The following is an 18,485-nucleotide window of genomic DNA, read 5'->3' as shown; positions in this document are numbered from 1 at the left end:
TTATTCATTGTCGACTACAATTCGAAATAACCCAACTGTCCATCAGCATATGAGGGATAAACAAGATGTACCATATGCATACAATGGAATGATATTCACAGCAGGAAATTAAGTACTGTTGTGTGGACATAAATGAACCTCAGAAATATTATGCTGAAACAAAAAGGCCAGATGAAAGAGTACATACTATATAAGACTCTACTTATACAAACTCCAGGGAAGATGGATCTAATCTATATTGCCAGAAAGCACACCCGTACTATCTTGGGGGACAGGGGTGAGAATTAATCAGGAAGAACACAGGAGAACTTTGGGGGTGATGGAGGCATTGTACGTCTTGACTGTGGTTTTTGTTTCATGGGCACCTACAAATTTATCAAAACATACTGAACTATATACTTAAAATGTATTTTATTGGTTGTAAATTATGCCTTAGCAGAGCCGATAAAAAACAACAAGTGAAACCTCCTCAATCCATTCTTCCTACGTCTTTGCCAATCAGAATTATATACCCTACCTGGGATGCGCGCCTTGAGTGGTGGCTGCATTCTATTTTGCAGTTGTGTCATTTAGTGTTTTCATCATTAGTTGATTTTATTTTTTTAGATGGTGTCCTGGATGTTTAGAGCTGTTGTATTTGTTGTTGTGTCTTCAGGGCCTCTTGCAGTGACTGGCATGCAGTGGTTCCTGCATAAATTTTTGTTAAATTGAATTGAGGTAAATCAGAACTTGCTGAATTACCAAAATGTGGCAGATCCTATCTCTGGGAGGCAGGCTGTGAGAAAAAGTGGAGAGTCACACAGTCTAGGGTGAGATCCACCAGCTCCCTTTGTGTACCTCGTAGAACCTCCCAGACAAGCAAGGCTTGGGAAGCCAGAGAGGAAAGTTCAGGAGAACCCATAATGCATCAGGGAGGGGCCAGGTGGCACTTAGAGTAGAACAGACGAGAGCTGACATGAAGCCAGCAGTTAGGACAGGGGATTTGACCAGTCCCTCACTACCAACCAGTTGTGACCTTAGTGCACCGCAGACATCATGTCAGGTGCCCTGACATCATCTCGGTCAGAGGAATAGACAAGCAGGAACTCTGACAAGTCCTGCACATGGGGCTGCAGGTTGAGCAGCCGCTGAGAGCAGGCCTGAGTCTTGAGGCCCCTCCCAAAGCAGGCAAGCAGATTGTCTGTGGCCCGAGCCGGGTCCAAGTGAACAGAAGTATCAAAGCCTGAGCCACTTGGTGGACTGGGAGCGGCACAGAGGGTGCACTCGGGGGCCTTGTTATGCGACGTATGTTTTCTGCACCAACCCCTGGGTCCTCACCAGAGGTAATGAGCAAGAAGGATGCCAGGCATCATTGATTGTCAAGACCACTGTAAATCTGTTCCAGCTTCATAACCTCTGGGGCACAGAGAGCTGTGTTTATGACTTATGACATTGATCCTGCCTTTTGTACCCTCCCAGGAGAGCCATGATAAGATAATGACACACATATCAGCTGGCGTGTGAGAAACTGGCCATCAGAGGATTAAAGTTGGGAGTGGCTTAGGGAAATTCTCAAAATACCCCGGACTGTGTGAACTCTGCTGGTTCTACCTCCTAGAAGCACTGTCTTCTCCATCCGTTCCCTCTCTTCCCAGCTCCCAGTGCCAATGCCCCAGTGCATGCCTTCATCGACTTTGCTGACCACAGGAACCTCAGTGCCCACCTTCGTGCTCAACTTGTCGTCCTCTCATCGATTTTCACTTCATTCAGAGGAATTTACGCAAAACAAAAAGTTGACGGAGACACTGTCCTGATTAATAACCACAGGTGGCTTTCCAGTGCCAAAAGGAAAGAGATCTAACTTCTTAGGTTATAGGAATATTTTTCAACATGGCTCCAATCCGCCCAAGCACCTTATACTCTTACCATGGTGTCCCTCCAACTTGCAATCTCATATTCTCTCTGTCTCTGTCTCTGTCTCTCTCTCTCCAGCTTCCCATTCATTCTCTGTGTCCTCAATTGCCAAGTTCTGAGGGAGGAATTGATGATGGTCCCACATCTTTTGTTAAAATCTGTGGCTTTCTAGACGCCCGGGGCGGATTTCCTTTGCATGAGGCGCCAAACCATGAGAGCTATTTAACTTGAGGGTGGAAGTGGCGATGTTGACAAAGACAAGGGCTAGTAGAAATTCTGGCTGTGGGCATGGGTAGATCTTCTGGGAGATCTTGGAGAGGGCAAACGGGAGAGCATCACCTCTTCTATGTGCTTTGGTAGCATCCTAATTCACCTCTAGCAAGGCGCTTTCAAACTATGTTTTCCTTTTTTGCCTGGTGCCAGGTACCTAGGAGGTAATCTACAAATATTTTTTGACGTACCATATGTCTTTACTATATGTCAGGCACTATATACTGAGACTTACCCAGTCTAGTGGCTCATCAACTTACATTCTGAAATGCACCATGGTGCCTAGTATAGAGGAATAGTAGACATTTATTCATTTAACAAATACTTATTAAATATAGAAAATATGACAAGCTTCATACAAGTCTCTAGTGTTTAACAAATTGGGCAATGGACTTTCACTCCACAGCGTCCCAAAGTATGAAGTGGAGGGGATGGTACGTCAAGTGAGTCACTTGGGCCCTAACTAAGGACACAGATTCCAGAGACAAAACATGCATTTCTGGCCCCAGACTATGCATTTTAAACAAAGATCCCAAATGATTCTTAAGCATAGTTAGTCTGAGAAATTCTGGTCAAGTAATGATAAAATCATGATATTAAGTAAGCATTTGATGAATGAATTAGTTGAAACAATTCTCTTTTGATGTGTTTCTGACCTCTAAACATATCTAAAAACATTAGCGGTCGGAGTAGGCTGTATTCCACAGTTCATTTCTTTGTTATCCCTTGCATAATGGTTCTTTTAATAATTGTCTTCAGCGCATTTACTTAGAGGGCAGGGAATGTGTTTTATGTCTACCCATCTTTCTGCATGGTATCAGGGACAGAATAAGCATTCAAGTCACACAGAATGATTAAAGGAACAGAAATGCAACACTGAGTTGTGCACTCAGGGAGCGCAATGAGGCTCGTTTAGACCTCCTTCTCCACAGTTCAGATAGATGTCTTGGTTATTCACCGCTTGTGACAATGCAGGAGTACCTCTCCTGTAGCGTTCTGATGTCACACCATCTTGATTCATATAGCAATTTCAAATTGATTCCTAACTATTCAAACCTTTGGACTTTGCTTTCCTCATTAAAACATTCTGCCCCAGCTACTGGGTCCACTGGTGCTTTAAACGTGTTGTGAGGGCATTTCGGATGAATGTAGAATTAAGGCCCAGCCACTGCAGCCATGTTATCTTCATACGATGAGCTCCCAAAGTCAAGAATGACGGCTGTAAGTTGAATAGCGGAGGCAGGGCCGAGGGCTCTGGTTTTGTGCAGGTTTTTCTCTGGCGCCGTTTTGCAAGCTCTCTGCAGCAAAATGTGTTGCTTCAGGCGCAGGACCTGTCATGTTACTTCAGTGAAAACAAGCGTCTCTATAGGATGATGCGAGCACTGTTAGGTACAAATAGCGGGCCTTAGATTATGCCCCGAATCATAGTCCCTGGTCTTATTTAAAATGTTTCATTCCCTCCTTTCGTCTCTCCAGTGCACTGAGAAAGAAGATACTTGGTGGAGAGCTCTGTTTGTATAAATGGATATTCTTAGGTTTATTTATTTTTTTAGTAAGTAAAGAATGCATTTTTCACATAAACTATGTCCTGATAGACCATTTAGTCACTCTGTATGCCTGTTCTTAAGAAATGCTTCTGGCTTCGTAAACAAGCTTCTTCTTTCTAGAAAACTGATAAGAAATACTTAATATACTAAGGTAGACAGCTTGAAAGAGTAATGCATGTTTGGACCCATTTCTTTGTCTAAATAAAACCAGTTCCCTCTCGCGCTCCCTCCCTTCCTTTCTCTCTCCTTTCCTCCCTGCTCTCCAGCCATTTTAATGCTTTCTCCATTTTGGAACATATCTATTACTTAGGACTATTGTTGATTTATAGTCACTAAACACACCATTGTCAGGAATGAGCCTGATATTTTACTATAGAAATTTTCAAAAATAAATTCCCCCAAATTTAACCATGGTAAAGAAATCAGCCTCAGCTTCTAAGAGTGACGCTCACCCATTTTGTTTCCATTTTCTCCTCTTTGTTTTCATTCCAATGCCAGAGCAATTTCCATCTCCTTCTGAGCACTCCCCATTGAAAAGCTAAGTGTTTCAAATAGAACGGGCAAGATTCAGTTTACTGCTCCATATCCCAGCCTGTTAAGGACAAACCCTCTGACCATTAGCCCCCCACCGGGTCTCAGAAGGACTGTTTTGCCTCGGCTGAGTGTCATTTCAGCCATTAACAATTATTTACTTCTGGAAAAGAATTTGCTGAGGGACGTGGAGCCAACTGGTGCTTTTGATTTCAAGGCCCACTTGGTGATTTCTAAATTTCAGCTTGGGAAGGAAATTTGCACTTACCTCTCGATATCATGCCATTACGCAGGAATCATAAAGGCATTTCACTGCAAGACGAGGGCATGTTTGAGTGTAAGATGCGCCACCAAGTTCCACATCAAGGAAGTGGCTTTTCTCAGACTCAATTTGCCTCAGATGATGCAAAACCCACCAATTTTCTAAATCTCCACCTTTTCATCATGTAAAATTCATGCTAAATTCTTTATTATATGCAAATTAGAAATTTAAAAAGAACACAGATTTCCAAGTCTCCATGACATCAACAATTCTTCCTAGCAAAAAAAAAAAAAAAAAAAAAAAAATTAAAAAATGGCTTTTTCCCTGTACTCTTGAAGAACTCTATCTGTACTTTTGTTCTGGTGATTGTACCATCTCCACTGCAGGAAAATGGATTTGTAGGCATATTGGAGCAATCCTGCTATCTGAAGAGTCCCTTGGGGACTGGGAATATGGCCCCCTACATTGTTTTAGATATGTGTATGTCATATTTTATTATATATTTATAGCATATAATTCATAGTATTGAAATGAATTAATAAAAACTTTATGCATGAATTTTATATATACATGCATATTTATGTATGTATTCTACTAATTCCTTCTAATATTTCTCAATTCACACTATTACTTCTGGATAAAAATGGAGGCAATAGACATATTGAATTATTAGAATGAATTGACCCCTCCCTTCTCATTTTTTGTTTATATTTCTGTTATTTGTCACCTATGACAATTGTCATTTTATACAGAACCCGGTAGATATAAATATTTAATTATTTCTATTTCTTTCTTTAACATGAGTTATTCAGGGTGATTTTTTTTTTAATTTATAAATGTATGATTTTTTAAACACTTATTTCTAATTGAAAAGTCTTGTGGTTAGAGGGCTTGTATCATCATAGTTTTAAAACTTTGTTGAGACTTTCCTTGTAATGTGTGTAATTGAAAAAATATTTTATGTGGGCTTAAGTAGAATACATGTTTTATAGTTTGAGAGCACATCGTACACCTCTATACATATTTATTGATTATGCTGTTGGAATTTTTCATTCTTTATATTCATTTTCTCAGCTTGAGCTATCCTTGAGAAGGGTTATTAAAATATTTTTATATGATTAAGAGTTTTCTCATTTATCCTAGAAGTTTGGTTATATAATTTTCTTTAGAATATCTCAACGTAAGCAACTATATATGATATGAGATGTAATTACAAAATGTAGTGAATGCTGCTGCTGGGTGCCATCCAGCAGAAAGGCAGGGATCTTCAACATGGGAAGTGGTGCGTCAAACCTTAGTAACAGTGTGTAACAAATTTCAAGTTGTTTGGTGCAGTCAGCCAGGTGTGAGCTCTGATTGAGGAGGGTGTGTTTTAAAATGTGCCAGAAATCATCTTCCATCATGACAACGCTCCATGTCACACATTGCTTCTGGTATGCAGAATTTTCTGTCAAATAAAAACATTACATTGTGTCCTCACACAGCTTATTCACCAGATCTGGCACCATGCAACTTCTGGCTCTTCCCCAAAGTCAAAATGACCATGAAAGGTAAACGTTTGGAATTCATTCAGGACATCGAGAAAGCCAGGAGAATGTAACTGAAGACACTTATGCAAGAGGAATTCCAGAACTGCTTCAGAAAGTGACAAAAATGACGGGATAAGTGTGTTTGAAGTGAGGGGGAGTATTTTGAGGGGGATTAATGGCAATGTATCTTTTATTATAATACATTTTTAAAAATTTAAACATTCACCGTAGTTTTTGATCACACCTCATATACATGTGTGTTTGTGTGTGTGTGTGTTTGTGTTCATAAGTATATTTTAATCCATACTCTATCAGCAGTTTGTTAATGCTAGAAGTATCTTAATTGTGAACCTATAATCCAATGGTATTTGAAGATTCTAATCAAAAGTTAACATCATGAGAATGTAAAATGGTATAGGCACTTTAAAATACAGTTTGTTAGTTTCTTACAAAGCTATGCTTTTCCCATACGATAAACAATCATGCTTCTTCATATTTACCCAGAGAAGTTGAAAACTTATGTCCACACAAAAACCTGCACACACATGTTTATGGCAGCTCTATTCATAATTGCCCGAACTTGGGACCAAACCAAGATGTCCTCCAGTAGGTGATGGATAAATCTTTTGAGTCTTTAGTGGTATCATACTTGATCTCCTTCTCCTGTTCCCTGCCCTTCTCACTCCATCCTTTTCCTATATGGTAATTTTGAGTTTGAATCTATCCAGTCACAGGTGTTCTGTTTGGAACCAGGTCATATAAGAAGCCTTTCACTCTTTGCCCCACTCAACATAAAAAAACAACTTGCTTCTTAAAAGAAGTCAAACTGTAAACGTATAAAATTTGAACTCAGTCTGTACTGCAAGATAAACTGAATAGAAATGGTTGAGAATGTAAATTGTACCATGTTTCCCCGAAAATAAGACCTAGCTGGACAATCAGCTCTAATGCGTCTTTTGGAGCAAAAAATTAGTAAGACCTGGTATTATATTACATTATATAAGACCTAGTCTTATGTGATGTGATGTTATATTACATTATTTTATATTATTATGTTTTTATTTTATATTATTATTATAGTAAAATAAGACCGAGTCTTATATTAATTTTTGCTCCAAAGACGCATTAGAGCTGATTGTCGGCTAGGTCTTATTTTCGGGGAAACACGGTATTAAACAAAAGGAAAGTGAGTGAACGAAAGGAGGATGGTGCCAGAAGTGTTCACACACAGATTCATTCTGCTTTTCTAGCATCCGACAGCAAGATGCAAACATGAACTGTGACAGTCACAGAGTCGATAAGATACAACAACAAACTCTTTGCCCCTTAACGCACATTTATTTCTGATGATAAAACTTAAGCAGACATTTCTCAGTTGATCTTATCAAGCACATGGCATCACATAATCATCAGTGTCTGTGGAAAAACATCCTAACACTCAAGACTGGGATGATTTCCACTGGGCTGCTTTTCATAATATCCTTCCATTGTTCTCACTGCATGAAAAATGAACCAAAGAACCCCAAAAGCCCAGTGAATCAGAAAACAGCAATCTATAGACATTTGGAAGGAGGTGATATACGATGGCACCCAACAAATGACCCAACAAATGGCCCCACATGTCTGGCTCTACATTTCAGTGGATTTCTGGGTACCTGGAGCCGAGGTTGCAAACTGGCAACTTACTGGGCTTCATGAGACCTATAGGTACGGCGTCCTTACGCCACAGAATTAGTTCCCACAGTGTCTATTTTTAAAAATTATATCCTAACATAAAAATCAGGCAAGTTCACATAAAAATCCAGATTTTGAGCAATTGTGACGCCCAAAACAGGTAACACTGGGTTTTCATTTCCACAAAGGGAACACGTTGCGGGAGAGCGCCCCCTGCTGCATTGGCTCCTGTGCACCGCCCAACTCTTACGGGGGGGCAGAACAGATTCACTTAACTCACCCGTATCAACTCAGGCCAAATAGATCTTCATTCACTGACAGCCCTCCTGCAGAGGGAAAATGGGACCATTTGTCTTCAAGCAATCCCATCAATGTTGCTTCTCTCTGCCCAACTCTAAGGATTTAAATGACCCTGAGTTTAAGCTGCCATTTCTATGGCAGCTGTTATGCGTACAACCAGCTAAGTATTAGTATCCATTCTTTTTTTTTTAAGTTTCAGGTATACAAAACAATGTAATAGACAGTTATCATTTATACCCCTCACAAAGTGATAACGCCCCCTTCCGCAATCTACTATCCCTTTGACATAGAATACAGCCATTACATTCCCACTGTCTCTATTCCTAATGCTGTACTCCTTTTCTTGTGACTATATAAATATATAAAATTATAGTTGACATTCATTATTATTCATCTTCAGCTTCAGGTGTACAGTGCAGCGTCAGACATCTACACCATCCCTGCAGTGGTCTTCATAATAAGACAGTGTCCATTGGATACCCTACAAAATCTTTACAACCTTATTGATTTGTTCCCCAAACTGACTTTTGTATCCCGTGGCATCGTGTGGTTACCAGCTGTGCTTTCTAATCCCCTCAACTTCTCCCTCATCCCACCCCCTTCCCATCTAGCAACGCTGTTTTTCCTCTATATCTCTGAGACTGTTTCTGATTAGTTCATTCATTTATTCTATTCTTTAGGTTCCACATATAGGTGAGATCATATGGTATTTGTCTTTGTCTGACTTATTTCACTTAGCGTAATGTTCTCTAGGTCCATCCATATCATTGCATTCTTTTTTATGGCCGAGTAATACTGCATTGTGTAAATGTACCACAGTTTCTGAATCCAGTCATCTACTGATGGGCATTTCGGTTGTTTCCCTGTCTTGGCTATTGTGAATATAATGCTTCAATAAACATAGGGGTGCATAAATTTTTTCTAATTAGTGTTTTAGATTTCTCTGGATAGGTACCTAGGAGTGGAATTGCTGGGTCATAAGGTAGTTCCATTTCCAGTTTTCTGAGACACCTCCATACTGATTTCCATAGTGGCTGCACCAATCTGCAATCCCACCAGCAGTTCACGAGGGATCCCTTTTCTTCACATCCTCACCAGCTATTGTTTGTTGATTTATTGATGATAGCCATTTTGACTGGGGTGCGGTGGTATCTCATAGTGATTTTTATTTGCGTCTCTTTAATGATTGTTGAGGTTGAGCATTTTTTCATATGTCCGTTTGCCCTCTGTATGTCCTCTTTAGAAAAATGTCTCTTCATGTCCTCTGCCCATTTTTTAATTGGGTTGTTTGTTTTTTGGAGTTGAGTTGAATGAGTTTTTAAAATAAATTTTGGATATTAGCCCCTTATCAGCTATCCCATTGACAAATATCTTCTGCCATTCAGTAGGATCCTTTTCTGTTTTATTGATGGTTTCCTTTGCTGGGAAAAAACATTTAGTTTGACATAATCACGTATGTTTATTTTTTCTATTACTTCCCTTGCCCTAGGGGATATAGCAGTAAAAATATTACTCTAGGTAATGTCTCTAAACTTTCTTCCTGTATTTTCTTCTAGGAGTTTTATGGTTTCAGATCTTACATTTAAGTCTTTAATCCATTTTGAATTTATTCTTGTATATGGTGTAAGTAGGTGGTCCAGCTTCATTTTTTTGCATGTGCCAGTCCAGCTTTCCCAGACCATTTATCAAATAGACTGTCTTTACCCCAACATAAATTCTTGCTTTCATTAAATAACCAAATAGGCATTGATTTATTTCTGGGCTGTCTATTCTGTTCCATTGATCTATCTGTCTGTTTTTATGCCAGTATCATGCTGTTTTGATTACTATAGTTTTGTAGTATAATTCGCTGTCAGGTATCATGATACCTCCCACTTTATTCTTATATCTCAAGATTGCCGAGGCTATCCGGGGTCTTTTGTGGTTCCATATAAATTTTAGGATTATATGTTCTATTTCTGTGAAAAATGTTCTTGGAAATTTGACAGGAATTGCATTGAATCTGTATATTGTCTTAGGCAATATGGACATTTTAATGATATTAATTCTTCCTATCCATGAGCATGGTATGTGTTTCCATCTATTTGTATCTTCTCTAATTTCTCTCTTCACTGTCTTATAATTTTCTGAGCACAGGTCTTTTACTTCTTTGGTTAAATTTATTGCTAAGTATTTTATAGTCTTTGAAGCAATTGTAAACAGGATTGTTTTCTTAATTTCTCCTTCTGGTATTTTATTATTGGCATATACAAATGCAACTGATTTCTGGATATTAATTTTGTATCCTGCTACTTTACTAAATTCATGTATCAGTTCTAATAGCTTTTGGTGGACACTTTGGGGTTCTCTCTATATAGTATCATGTCATCTGTATGTAATGAATATTTTACTTCCTCCTTACCAATTTGGATGCCTTTGATTTCTTTTTCTGGTCTGATTGCTGTGGCTAGAACTTCCAGAACTACGTTGAATAGAAGTGGAGAAAGTGGGCAAACTTGCCTTGTTCCTGATCCTAAGGGGCATGGTTTTAGCTTTTCCGTATTGAGTATGATGATAGATCTGGGTTTATCATATATAGCCTCTATTATTTTGAGATATGGTCCCTCTTAAGAGTTTTTTATCATAAGTGGCTGCTGGGTTTTGTCAAATGCTTTTTCTGCATCTATTGATATGATCATATGATTTCTATTTTTCATTTTGTCAATGTGATGTGTCACATTAATTGATTTTGTGGATGTTGAACCAACTTTGCATACTAGAAATGAATCCCACTTGATTATGGTGTATGATCATTTTAATGTATTGCTGAATTCTGTTTGTTAATATTTTGTTGAGGATTTTTGCATCTATGTTTATTAGGGATATTGGCCTGTGGTTTTCTTTTTCTGTAATATCTTTGTGTTTGGGATCAGGGTGATAGTGGCCTCATAAAAAGTGTTTGGGAGTCTTCCCCCCTTCTGGATTGTTTGGAATAGTTTGAGGAGAATAGTTGGTAATTCTTTTTTGAATGTTTTGTAAAATTCACCTGTAAAGCCATCTGGTCCAGGGCTTTCGTTTGTTGGGAGTTTGTTGATTGCTGATACAATTTCCCTGGTAGTAATCAGTCTATTCAGGTTTTCCGTTTCTTCTTGAGCCAGCCTTGGAAAGTTGTATGCTTCTAGAAAATTGTCCATTTCTTCCAGATTGTCTAATTTGTTGGCTTATAGTTGCTCATAGTAATTTCTTAAAATCTTTTGTATTTCTGTGGTGTCTGTTGTCACTTCTCCCTTTCATTTCTGATTTTATTAATTTGGGTCCTCTCTCTCTTTGTCTTGATGAGTCTGGCCAAAGGTTTGTCAATTTTGTTTATCTTCTCGAAAAACCAGCTCTTGGATTCATTGATCTTTTGTATTGCTTTTTTTTTTTTTTTTGTCTCTATTTCATTTATTTCCACTCTGATCTTTATTAACTCCTTCCTTGTGCTCCCTTTGGGCTTACTTTGCTGTTCTTTTTCCAGATCACTTACGTGTGAAGATAAACTGTTGATTAGTGATGTTTCTTGTTTCTTTAGGTAGGCCTGCAATGCTATGAATTTCCCTCTCAGGACTGCCTTTGCGGCATCCCATAGATTTTGGGTCTTTGTGTTTTCATTTTCTTTTGTCTCAAGATATCTTTTGATTTCTCCCTTGATCTCCTGGTTGACCCATTCATTATTTAGTAACATGTTATTCAGCCTCCATGTATTTGTGTGTCTTCCAGTTTTTTTCCTGGAGTTGATTTCTAATTTCATAGCACTGTGGTCAGAGAAGACACTTGGTATGATTTAAATTTTCTTAAATTTATGGAGACTTGTTTTGTGGCCTAACATGTGGTCTATCTTGGAAAATGTTCCATGTGCACTTAAGAAGAATGTGTATACCGCAACTTTGGGGTAAAATGCTCTGAAAATGTCAATTAAATCCAACTGGTCCAATGTGTCATTTAAGGCCACTGTTTCCATATTTATTTTCCATCTGGAGGACCTGTCCCTTGTTCTCAGAGGCGTGTTGAAGTATCTTACTATGATAGTGTTATCTCTGTCTTTTGATTTCTGTCTTTATGTCTGTCAATATCTGTTTTATATATTTAGGTGCTGGTATGTTGGGTGCATAGATGTTTACTAGGGTTGTGTCCTCTTGTTGGATCGATCCCTTTATTATTATGTAGTGCCCATCTTTGTCTTTTAATATGTTCTTCATTTTAAAGTCTATTTTGTCAGATGTAAGTATTGCTGCTCTAGCTTTTTTTCTCATTTGCATGTGCATGAAATATCTTAACTCCATCCCTTCACTTTCAGCCTGTGTGTGTCTTTTGATCTGAGGTCTCTTGTATACAACATATGCAAGGGTCTTCTTTTCTTATCTACTCAGCCACCCTATGTCTTTTGATTGGAGCATTTAATGCGTTTACATTTACAGTGATTATTGATAGGTACATAGTCATTGCCATTTTGTTATTTGTATTTCTGATCTTCGTTAGATAGATTGTTTTCATCTTTCTTCTGTTTACAGAAGCCCTTTTAACATTTCCTGCATTGCTGGCTTGGTGGTAATGAATTCCTTTAGCTTATTCTTTTCTGGGAAGCTCTTTATCTCTCCTTCAATTTTAAATGATAGCCTTGCTAGATAAGGCAATCTTGGTTGTAGGCCTTTGTTTTTCATCACTTTTTATACTTCCTGCCACACGCTTCTGGCCTGCAAAGTTTCTGTGGAAAAGTCATTTGATAGTCTTATAGGAGGTCCCTTGTGTGTAAACTGCTGCCTTTCTCTTGCTGCTTTTAGGATTCTCTTTGTCTTTAACCATTGCCTTTTTAATATGATGTGTCTTGGTGTGGACCTGTTTGGGTTCTTCTTGGTTGGAACTCTCTGCACTTCTTGGGCTTGTATGTCGGTTTCTTTCACCAGTTTAGGGAAGTTTTTGGTCATTATTAATTAAAATAGGTTCTCGATCCCTTGCACCCTCTCTTCACCTTCTGGTATTCCTATGATGCACATGTTGTTGCGCTTGATGTTATCCCAGAGGTCTCTTAAGCTATCCTCATTGTTTTTATTCTTTTTCCTTTTTGTTGTTCCGCCTGGGTGATCTCTGCTAACTTGTCTTCTAAGTCGCTGATTCAATCCTCTGCTTCATCTAACCTGCTGGCAATTCCTTCAAGTGTGTTCTGTGTTCTTTATTTCAGTTATTGTATTGTTTGGTTTCAACTGGTTGTTCTTTATGATTTCTCTATCCTTCCTTATGTCGTCACTAAGCTGCTTAAACATTCTTATCATCAGTGTTCTAAACTCTGTCTCTGATAGATTGGTTACCTCTATTTCATTTGGTTCCAGTCCTGGAGGTTTCTTCTGTTCTTTTATTTGGGACATTTTTCATTGTTTCCCCATTCTGGCTGACTCTCTGTGCTTGCTTTGATGTATTAGGTAGATCCCCTAGGGTTCTCAGTCTTTGCTGAGTAGTCTTATGTAGTATGTGTCCTTTATATTTGACTTGCACCACTTCCCTATTCTTCTGTGCATGTGCTCCAAAGGTGACCCTAGTGTTGTGTTTGTTCTGTTAAAGTTGAGCTTTAATTGCTTTTGGCTTGTCAGTAGGTGGGAGTGACTCCCAGGCTGTCTAGTTGTGAGAATTGGCTCTGCCCACAGTGGATGAGCTGCTGCATGAGGGTTGACCATCTGGATGAGACTTGGTCCCTATGGGCTCTTGTGCCTGTAGAGAATTCCTTCTGGGTGTGTCACTTGTAGGACAAACCCAGTAATACTCTGGTTTGGTCTGGAGTTGGCCTCTGGGTGTGTGTAGGGCCCTGGCGTAGGGTAATTTCAGAACAAAACAGATCAACAAGCACAACAACAACAACAAAGAAAAAACTAAATATACTCACATGTAAAAAGAATTGACAACCCACACTCAACACAGGCAAAAATATCAAAAATACATACACACACACAAATCAATACAGAAAAATGGAAAGAGGGAGGAAAAGTAGGACAGGGAAGAGAAAAAAGAAGAGAGAAAGAGGAGAAAGTGTATATATATGTACATATAATATATGCTAAAAATGATAGTCATACAAAAAAAAAAAGCGTTTTGCCTTAAGCCCACCAAACTCCAGGTTGTCCTCTGTTGTACAAAGAGTCCTCTATGTCTTGTGCAGGCAGAGCTGGCCATCTGGCACCCAGAGTGACCCTGGCATTGTAGTTCTAGATGAGTGGGGCTATGAGGTGTGGTTGGTGGATTCTTCAAAGTCAGTGCACTTTCTGCTCTGGCCTGCACATACGCGCACTGAGAGTGCCACAGCCAGCCACTGGGACGTGGGCTTCTTCTCTGTGCACAGGTCTCCTGAGTCTTAGGGCACTTCTTCCATCAGGGGGTGTGGAGGGCTCGAGATTTCTGAGCTGCTGAAAGCCCAGAGCTGCCTCTGCCTCTGCTGTTAACCCCTGCATGTGTCTCTGCAGCTGTAATTATCTTGCCGCAGCAGCCCAGAAAAGGCGGGGGCTGGGAAGGGAGGGGTCTGCCGTCTCCCATCCCAGCAGTGTCACACTCTTCCCAGCCTCTTCCCTAGGTCACAGTTGCAAAGTGGCTTTTTCCAGGGCCTGAGCACTACGGCTCCTTTGTCATCTGACATACCCCTCAGTTTCAGGGACCAGCTAGAGACTCTGGAAGGGCGAAGCTAGTATTGCTGTGGGAGAGTGGGGGAGGGGACCCAGGTATGGCTTTTGCTTTTTTGTTTGACCTAGGGTCCAGCTGGAGATGTCCAATGAGGTTACTGCCTCAAACATGGGATAAGCTGCTCTCTCTGCAGGAGGTATCAGCTGTAGGACACAGAGAAAGAGCCCACCGCCTGGCTCTTGTAATCTCTGTCCTCAGCCCCCGCATCTCCGCAGCCACTCTCTTCCCTCTTCCCCTGCTCGCCCAGTTTGCCCACCTTTGAGTAATCCTTGTACGAGCCTCTTAGCTGTTCTGTGTGATGAGCAGAGAGTCCTTTGATGGGTTATACATGTTCAATTTGTGGTAAGTTCCAGAGGAGAACTTAAGACCACATCGCTGCCATCATTCCTCTAGACTCCATTCTTTGGTTCAGCTGAGCTGGTGGTAGAATCTAGTGCTTGACGAGGATTGTGCTGAATGGAGTGTTAAACCATTGGGTTTATTCCCGCTCCGTGCTCCAATGCACTTCAGGGAAATGTTCCATTCTCACCAGTAGTGGTGACCCAACCATGCTCTGACCTCCAAGGAGAATGGGATGCGGGGTGGTTGGCAGCTAATGTCACTTTAAAGATACACATCTTTAGACAGTGCTGGAATCATGGGGGAAGAGATGCTCTGTTTCCCTTGGCTGACAGGATATGACGTCATCCTGTGGCAGTTGGTGGCCATCTTGCTTTCATAAAGGGAGACGCCAGCACAGAGGGAAGGAGGCAAAGCCAACAGGTCAGGGGAGATGACTCCTGTTGCCATCACCGAGCGCCCAGGAAGGAGAGTCTCTCACAGAAGCCCCTGTGGACTTCCTGTACTATCTCATTGGCCAAAACGGTGTCATGAGTCCCTGCCTCATCCAATCGCTAGCAGGGGGTTAGGGTCGGGGAGTGGTTGCTATAACCGACTTGGACCAACTGTGATTCCTTCAAGTTGAGCCTCCACAGGAAGAAGGCAGCATGTGTGCCATGTGAGCAAGCAACACCATCCTGCCACAAAGGAGAAATGGACAAGGGAGCTGAGGGCTCAAAGCCAAGGGAACAGAAGACCAAGAGGGTGCCCCATGCAAAGGTGCAGAGTTGTGCCAGTTAAGTCCAAGGATTACATCACTCCACGCTCCTCAAACTGGGGATGCAAAACAAGAATACCCAACACATCTTTCTGAAGCAAGACATTTATTGAAAGTTTTAGAAAACAAAGAACCATCCATCCCCTTCCCACAGAGCAGGGGAGGGAAGGGCCCAAGGAAAAACCGCCCAGTCTCTGCAATTGCACCCAGCTGGGGGCCGAAGTGCTGGGCCTGCAGTGAGGGTGGTCCCTCCTCTTGTGTGCCAGGGAGCTCCAGGCCGTCCTCCAAGGAGGTGCTTCTGAAGGCCTCAGCTTTATCCAGGTAAGTCCCTAAAATGCAGGGAGCCCGGCTTGACCTCCACGGAGTCTTGTTCTAGCCGCCTTTGCCTACCAGAGTCTAAAGGGGCTTTACTTGACTTTGTTTGCAGTGCCCCTTTTTTGTTGGCAGGCAGAAGATCTTCCTAAAAAAGTTAAAGCACCTCCTAGCCACGCGCCGCCGGCCCCGTTTATTTTCTTCTGGTTTTCCACTGCTGCGGGTGGTGCTGTGGCTGGAGAGAGAGTCCTCAGGGTGACACTGGGGTGCTGGACTAAGGATGGTGGTGCTGGAACCAGGGATGAACTCAGGAATGGCAGTCCTGGACCATGGTCTGTGCTCGGGCATGGTGGTCATGGATCCTTGACTGGTCTCAGTAGTGGCGGTGCTGGTGCCTGGGCTGTGCTCGGGTGTGGCGGTGCTGGAGCCTGGTCTGTGCTCGGGCGTGGCGGTGCTGGTGCCTGGGCTGTGCTCGGGCGTGGCGGTGCTGGAGCCTGGTCTGTGCTCGGGCGTGGCGGTGCTGGAGCCTGGTCTGTGCTCGGGCGTGGCGGTGCTGGAGCCTGGGCTGTGCTCGGGAGTGGCTGTTCCAGAGCCCTGGTTGGGCTCGGCCGTGGTGGTCCTGGAGCCCTGGCTGTTTGCGGAATTGGATGTCCTAGAGCCCCGGCTGGGTTTGGGAGTGGTGGTCCCACAGCCTGGTCTGTGCTCAGGAGTGGCGGTCCTGGAGCCCCAGCAGTACCGAGGAGTGGAGATCTTGGTAGTGGAGCCCCAGCAGTACCGAGGAGTGGAGATCTTGGTAGTGGCGTTCCTGGGCCCCCAGCTGGGCTCAGGACTGGCGGTCTTGGCTCCTGTGCTAGATGGGCGGATGCTGGTCTTGAACTCAGTAATGGTGGAGCTGGACTCCAGAATGGCTGAAGAACTGCCAGACTCTTGGGCCTTCTGCCCTGGCTTGTGGTCCTCAGGCTGCTGCTCTGCCTTCTGGGAGCCGGACCACTCTGGTTGATCTTCCTGGGCTGGGGAGGAACTGGAGCTCTGGAACTCAGGAGGACGGAAGCGCTTGACTTTGATGGTACGATATGGGATATTTGGGTTTTGTCTGCATAAGATGTAATACGTGGCCATGATGTTATTGAAGATGTTCTTTGATAGTGTGTCCTTGATGTCTTTGTGATGAAAGCCCAGGTTCACCAACTGTTCTATTACGCTGGGCTCTATCACATCACTGGGTGGCTCAACGTATGGCTTTAGTTCTTTTTCTTGGTCCATATTCAGCCAGGGATCTGGCATGATGGCCTTCAGATCGTTTCTATGCTCAGGTATGGGTTTGAGCAGCTTTTTGAGGAGGTTTTGTGCTTCGACGGATAGATAAGATGGCATATCGTACTGCTCATCGCCTAACCTCTCCAGCAGCTCACCCAAGCTGACATCTTGGAACGGGATGGTACCCGTGAGCATCTCATACAGCATCACCCCCAGGCTCCAGGTGTCCGTGGCACAGCCGTCAAATATTTTGCTTAGGAACAGTTCTGGGGCTGCATATAGGAAACTGCCACAAAACGTGTTGAGTTGACGAATATCGGAGGCAGCTCCCAGTCCGAAGTCTATAAGTTTGGCATTCATCTGCGCGTCTAACAACACGTTTTGTGGCTTCAGGTCCCGGTGAGCAACGCCCTTCTCGTGGCAGTAGTGCACCGCTGACACCAGCTGCCGGAAGACGCCGCGGGCCGTGTCCTCTGACATGCGGCCGTGGTCACGCAGGTAGTCCAGCATGTCACCTCCGGGCACGAACTCCATGACCAGGAAGAGGGATTCCGCCGAGCTGATGACGTGGAAGAGTCGGATGATGTTCGGATGGTGCAGGTCTGCCATGCAGCGGACTTCGTGCAGGAGGGATCTGCGTATTTTCTTGGAGACCTGTTGTTTGATGATTTTCACAGCCACCTTGGTCTTTGTGAGAATATGCTCTCCCAACACTACCTTGCCAAAGGCGCCCTTTCCGATGGTTTCCTGGAGCTCGTAATGGGCACTGATGGGCATCTGGTCAACACGGATACGGATGTCTCTAATGTCACGTGCCATGGTGACCCGCTAACTACACTCACTGACAATACTAACTATGCTCGCCAATGGTGTTACCAAACAATAACTACACTAACTACGCTGACACTACTATAATAGTACTGTGCTAATAAACAATAACTACGCTAACTACACGGACTAAATACACTAACTGTATCAACAATATTACTGTGCTAATAAACAACAACAACTATACTAACTACGCTGACTGTATATACTAAGGGAACAAGGAGAAAACACGCTACAAGGTCCAAGTCCAACAGGTCACCACAAATCAGCTTCCTGGGCTATAACGGACAGAGAACTCAGCCCAG

General features: G+C 42.3%; 1 protein-coding gene across 1 annotated transcript; it reads right to left on the bottom strand.

Moving 5' to 3' along the window:
• Positions 1-1,016: 1,016 nt before the first annotated feature.
• Positions 1,017-18,171, bottom strand: LOC117032828 (serine/threonine-protein kinase MARK2-like). Its single transcript, XM_033124447.1, has 2 exons — positions 16,262-18,171; positions 1,017-1,239 (listed from the first exon to the last, which is right to left on the bottom strand). The coding sequence occupies exons 1-2, from the start codon at positions 18,169-18,171 to the stop codon at positions 1,017-1,019; spliced, it is 2,133 nt and encodes a 710-aa protein (XP_032980338.1).
• Between the last annotated feature and the right edge of the window lie 314 nt (positions 18,172-18,485).

This window comes from Rhinolophus ferrumequinum, chromosome 13 (genome assembly GCF_004115265.2).
Source record: "Rhinolophus ferrumequinum isolate MPI-CBG mRhiFer1 chromosome 13, mRhiFer1_v1.p, whole genome shotgun sequence".
Classification (NCBI taxonomy): domain Eukaryota; kingdom Metazoa; phylum Chordata; class Mammalia; order Chiroptera; family Rhinolophidae; genus Rhinolophus; species Rhinolophus ferrumequinum.
The sequence above is the reverse complement of the archived record's forward strand: the minus strand, read 5'-3'. Positions and strand labels throughout refer to the sequence as shown.

Excerpts from the sequence above, each read along its gene's own strand:
- LOC117032828 (XM_033124447.1), bottom strand. The coding sequence starts at position 18,171 with ATGGCACGTGACATTAGAGACATCCGTATCCGTGTTGACCAGATGCCC. Across the intron at positions 1,240-16,261 it reads CGGCGGCGCGTGGCTAGGAG|TCCACCAAGTGGCTCAGGCT; the intron begins GTGCTTTAACTT and ends TGCCGCTCCCAG.